At 34.0% G+C, this 5,000-nt stretch overlaps 1 protein-coding gene across 2 annotated transcripts in view; it reads left to right on the forward strand.

Moving 5' to 3' along the window:
• LOC145256474 (neo-calmodulin-like) overlaps window positions 1-5,000 on the forward strand; it is a 297,211-nt gene that overhangs the window by 334 nt on the left and 291,877 nt on the right. For both annotated transcript variants that reach the window (XR_013863996.1, XM_080115415.1), the window contains exon 1: window positions 1-521. This exon is cut by the window's left edge. Coding sequence is in view for 1 of the 2 variants with exons in the window: in XM_080115415.1 (XP_079971541.1) it covers window positions 519-521 (3 nt within the window). In the remaining variant the exon portion in view is untranslated. The remainder of the gene's footprint in view (window positions 522-5,000) is intronic.

Here is a 5,000-nt window from a genome sequence, read left to right on the forward strand (position 1 = left end):
ACATATATACACACATGCGATAAACTGGCACAAAAGGGAAAACTTTTAAACCCCGAACGCGCTTCGTTCTTTGCACAACCAGAACTTATCAAAACGGATAAATTGCGAATAAAACCGTTCTGTATATAGATTTAAAAGAAAAGTTAGCCGTCATACATACACATCCATTTTTTATAACTCTTTTTCATATATATATACATATTCATATACAGACATATACATAGTCATCCACAGAAGGCTGTTTCGCTGTATCACGGCTATTTATTGTGGCTAGACGTGGCGAGTATTTATACATATATACATATTACAAATATTTGCAGAGGTTTTTAAGAAACGTTTTCAAAAGCTTTAAAAATACATAGCGAACGTTGTTTTTAACATTTTTTTAATCTATTAAAGATCGACCAAGATACCCCAGCGAGATTCGAAACCGGAACACAAGATACCTGCTCATTGGCTAAAAAAAGCGACTATTTTTTATTTTGTTGTTAAATAGTCTCAATTTTCGCGTTTACAAAATGGTAAGTGATTTTAATTTTCACAAGGAAACTTTTTTATGGTGTTGTTGATTTTTTTTTGTTTGTTTTTATTGTTTTTTGTTGTTTTTGATATTTTTTTATCATCAAAGAAAAAACATTTTTTTTTTTTTGTCAAAAAAAAAGAAGATCGTGGCATAAATTCCTTAATATATTGTAATTAAAGCTCTATCTGAATAGGATATTGAGCACTTATGATGTACACAAGTCTCCTCTCACTGGATTCAGATTATTTAGATTTTTTTGAACTACTGTTTATTTTTATTTTTGGATCCACGAGGATAGCGACGTCTTTTTCAAGTCCAATGTAAACAAATTCTTGTTAAATAAACAAGTCAGCCCAATCACAACCATCATTACCAATTATGATGGTGTTGTCCTACTGTTCATTCGACACTCAATTAATTCTTGTCCTCGAGTGGTATTTCGACCTTGACTAGTTGTGACTCTTTCGAAAAAATAAAAACTTGCTTTCGTTATGCATCAGTCATGAGCAGTTAAAGACTTAAGTAACTATTATGAAAAAAGGTGCTTGTTAAGATATAATCGACAGATCGTTTTTTTTTAATATGTCGTTTTAAACAAAAACAATATTACATACTTAATTGTCATGTCGAAAACAATGATATATCCAAAAATTATGAAAATTTATCGAGTAGAAAAATTGCTATTATGTATTTAGCAACAAACAAGTCTGTCGCTATAGACAACAAATCTTGCGCGCCATGAACAAGTCATCTGAAATATTCGTTCCCAGTTATGTCCATTGTGTGTGAACTTTTCATTGTCTACTTTTTCGACATGACAAGTAAGTACGTAATATTGTGTTTGCTGAAAACGGCATATTTAAAAAAAAAACAAAAAACAAGTGAAGCATGCATAGTCCACCGCTACTACACAGTGAACGAAGCAGAAAAAATTACTGTGCAGCATTTGTCTACACCCCCCTCCCATTTAGCCCCAAAAGTCCCTAAAGCCTTAACGTATTTAAATTTGAGTTCAACACCATGCAGAACTGCTAAATAGACATACACATAAAATTTTGGACAAATATGGTAAAATAGTTCCCAAAAATGGAATGTTTTTCATTAGGCCTAAAAGAGCCTCTGGGGCACACCCAAGAGTTATCGCGAAGTATAGACAAACAAAATTATATAGAAATCAGTTACTTTACAGAAAGTTTTATAAAAGCCCGAGGCATCATTTTTTTTTTTTTTAATAAGCATAAAAGTGTCAATTTTAGCCATTTTAACCCGAAAGATATCCGTAGGGGGGGGGACAACCGGAGTTTTCCCGGAAAATCCGTTTTGTTATCTGTTACGCATATCCTGTTTAATGTTTGTGCAAAATTTCCAAAAATTCCAAGACGTAATTATTGAAAAAAAGTACGAACGGCCGAACAGCCGAACGGACAAGGATGAATTTACAGGTCCACAATCCCCCTTTTTTGTCGGAGGACCAAAACCGATTTGTCGACTCTATATTAATAAGCATCGCCATTCTTAACATGAGGAGGGAAGGAAGAATGTTTTGTAACTATTCTTTACTTTAATCAAACGAGTTAATAAACAAAAGATACCGTAACAGTTGAATTTGAATCGAAAACACCACTATAAAAGTGTTCGTTAAGATATAGTCGACACTGATAAGTGTTAACCTCCAAGTAAAAAAAAAACAACAAAAAATAACCCAACAAAGTACGTTTCACCTCCTGCTTTAATACGATGCAAATTTATTTTACTTGTTATGTATACAAACTTTACATAAGTTCGCTAAGTAAACTTTTGTTACATTGTCATCTATGTTTTTTACACACTTTACAAAATGCGTGCCACAGTATATACCCTCTGATGCTCGTGGTTTTTGTAGTCTAACAATAACTTGTTAAATCAACAAAGTTTTATTTATTTTACAAAATTATAATCTGAAAAAACGAGAGAGCTCTGGTCAATACGGGGTGTTGGTCGATTGGATAACGGCATAAATGTGTCGCTGGCTTCTCTGTTTCTCATTTTCTTTCTTTTGATTTCTATTTATATTTGTTTTAACGTTCTTCTATTGTATTATGTTTTGTACTTTTAGCAGTTTTAACCCAAAGTTAAGTATTTCTCTCGTTGTTTCCTGATCGCGATTCTTCGATTGGAATGTACAGTTGACGTCATCGCCAACAATACGATTTACAACTGGTTTTGCTCGGCTTCGATATTTTCCGGCGTTCTTCGTCACTTATGCAACATTAAAACAAGGCCATTGATTTGCAAGATCCTGAACAATGTTTTAAATAGTCATCAGACATTTTCGTCCAGACAAATACAGACAAACATCACCGACAAAAAAGATATTTGTGTATTTATTCTAATATTGTAGGCTTAGTTCGGTAGGCTTTTGTCTGGTTCAACCAGACGGCGTAGTTGAAACGGTGACAAATTTCGACCTCCAAAGCTCACGGTTGGCCACTACTGATAGCAAACCAGTTCCTGATAGACCAGTTTCACTCTCAATGAAAAACAAGCAATATTTTTTTTTTTTTTTTTTTTTTTTTTGCATCCGGAGAGGACAGTAAAAATTTTCCTGCGGGTTTTTAATAAGTGATACGTCCTGCAAACGCTAGCCGTCTCCTCCTCACAACAGCTGACACATGGCGCAAGGATCCATACAGTGACTTGTTCGGGGGATGCCTTTTTTTAGGATCTATCTATCTATTTACAATTATATAAAAGGAACTTTGTGTATGTGTGTGTGAGTTCGTTCCTTATGAACTCGAAAACGGCTGGGTCGATTTTTATGAAATTTAACACAAGAGTACTTTATGTGTCTAGCAGTGATCTTAGATAGATTTTGTATCGGAATATCTTCGATAAATATCGATAATCAATAATCGAAACATGTATATATATATATATATATATGTATGTATATATATATATATATATATATATATATATATATATATATATATATATATATATATATATATATATGGAAGAAGCAACAGGCGATTTTGACCAGAGTTAACAACTTAGACAGCCTAATATCACAAGTGCATTTGAGAAGTTTTATTACCACTGAAGCCGGCATATAAAATCGACAGTAGGTTCTTTGATATGACAGGGTAGGCTTCGAAATGAATGTTTCTGATTAGAGCACAATTGAATCATGATACTTGACTTTGCATTTTAATTCAAGGCATTATATGTAATAAAAACATAATTATATAAAATCAACAGGGCGTTCTCTACAGTGCAATGTAGACTACAATGTGCTGTCAACTAAGTTGCTGCAGGGGGAGGGGCATGTGAAGCTTCCCCGACTACAGCAGGCAATCATTGAATTTGATCACAAATCGGGTGATTTCACCGATTTTAATGACAAAAATATGACAGCGTGAAACATTAATTGATCATCATTCAATCCTGTGTAACGTTGGAACTCCCTGCTTGTATTTTATAGGCTGCTTTTATCATTCTGGTATACGTGGCATCTAACCGCTTTTTAAATGTTGGTATTTCGAAACATACTGAAGGATTATCTCTATTCAGGCCTTGAAGAACTTTGTTTTTGTTTCCTTTCTGATTGGAGACTTCTACGCGCTATGCAAGTAATGAAACACACCTACTGACTGTGTACTATTACATTCAAATCAAGTTTGGTATCAGATTATCTAACCAGGTACTTGAAGTCATCAGAGCATTGGATTTCATCTTTGTGTCTGTAGATGGATTATTTCGTTTTCAGTGCGTTCAGAAAAAAAAAGTTCTACAGTTTGACAAGCCTTCTTAACTAGGTTTACGAGGCCTCGAGTAGAATGAATACAATCTTAAAGCAATACGATGCCATCGGTGTAATAAAAATCAGTCAAAACCTTAGCACGGCGTCTAATGCTACGGCACGTCTGAGCGTGATGACTGCTACTTTTTGACATAAGCTTACCATCTCTTTTAGGTTGATATCGGGCGTCCATATGCACGTACATAGCTATGCAACCCAGCTAAACCCTTGCACAACCGTTTCCAAATGTGGCAAGGGAACTTGTCAGTATTTGTTGGTTCTTGTAAAGACACTATGTTAGAGGAACTATATTATGCACCTTTCAGTGTCGTGTATAACTGTTGCAGATTTACAGACCAGTCCACAGATATTACAATAATACCTGGGTGATCTGGGTGGCAGCACATCCTCTTAAAATTGTTGTCTGACTTAAATGAATGATTCCAGGCGCTGACAAGAATTGCATACCAACGTACTGAAAGGAATAAATTGTAAGATGATCAGCATCTTGAAATTTGGAATATAGACTTTGTATATATATATATATATTTATATATATATATATATATATATATACTTGTCGAGCTTATTATATATCTACAGTACAATGAGGATTGTTTTCTTTTTAATGTTTTTAATTTAAATAAACTCTGCTATTTACGCTCCAGGTCTAATTCCCTCAAAAAGTTTCGCCCT

The sequence above is a fragment of the Euprymna scolopes genome, chromosome 32 (genome assembly GCF_053919585.1).
Source record: "Euprymna scolopes isolate OS-2025 chromosome 32, ASM5391958v1, whole genome shotgun sequence".
Classification (NCBI taxonomy): Eukaryota; Metazoa; Mollusca; class Cephalopoda; order Sepiida; family Sepiolidae; genus Euprymna; species Euprymna scolopes.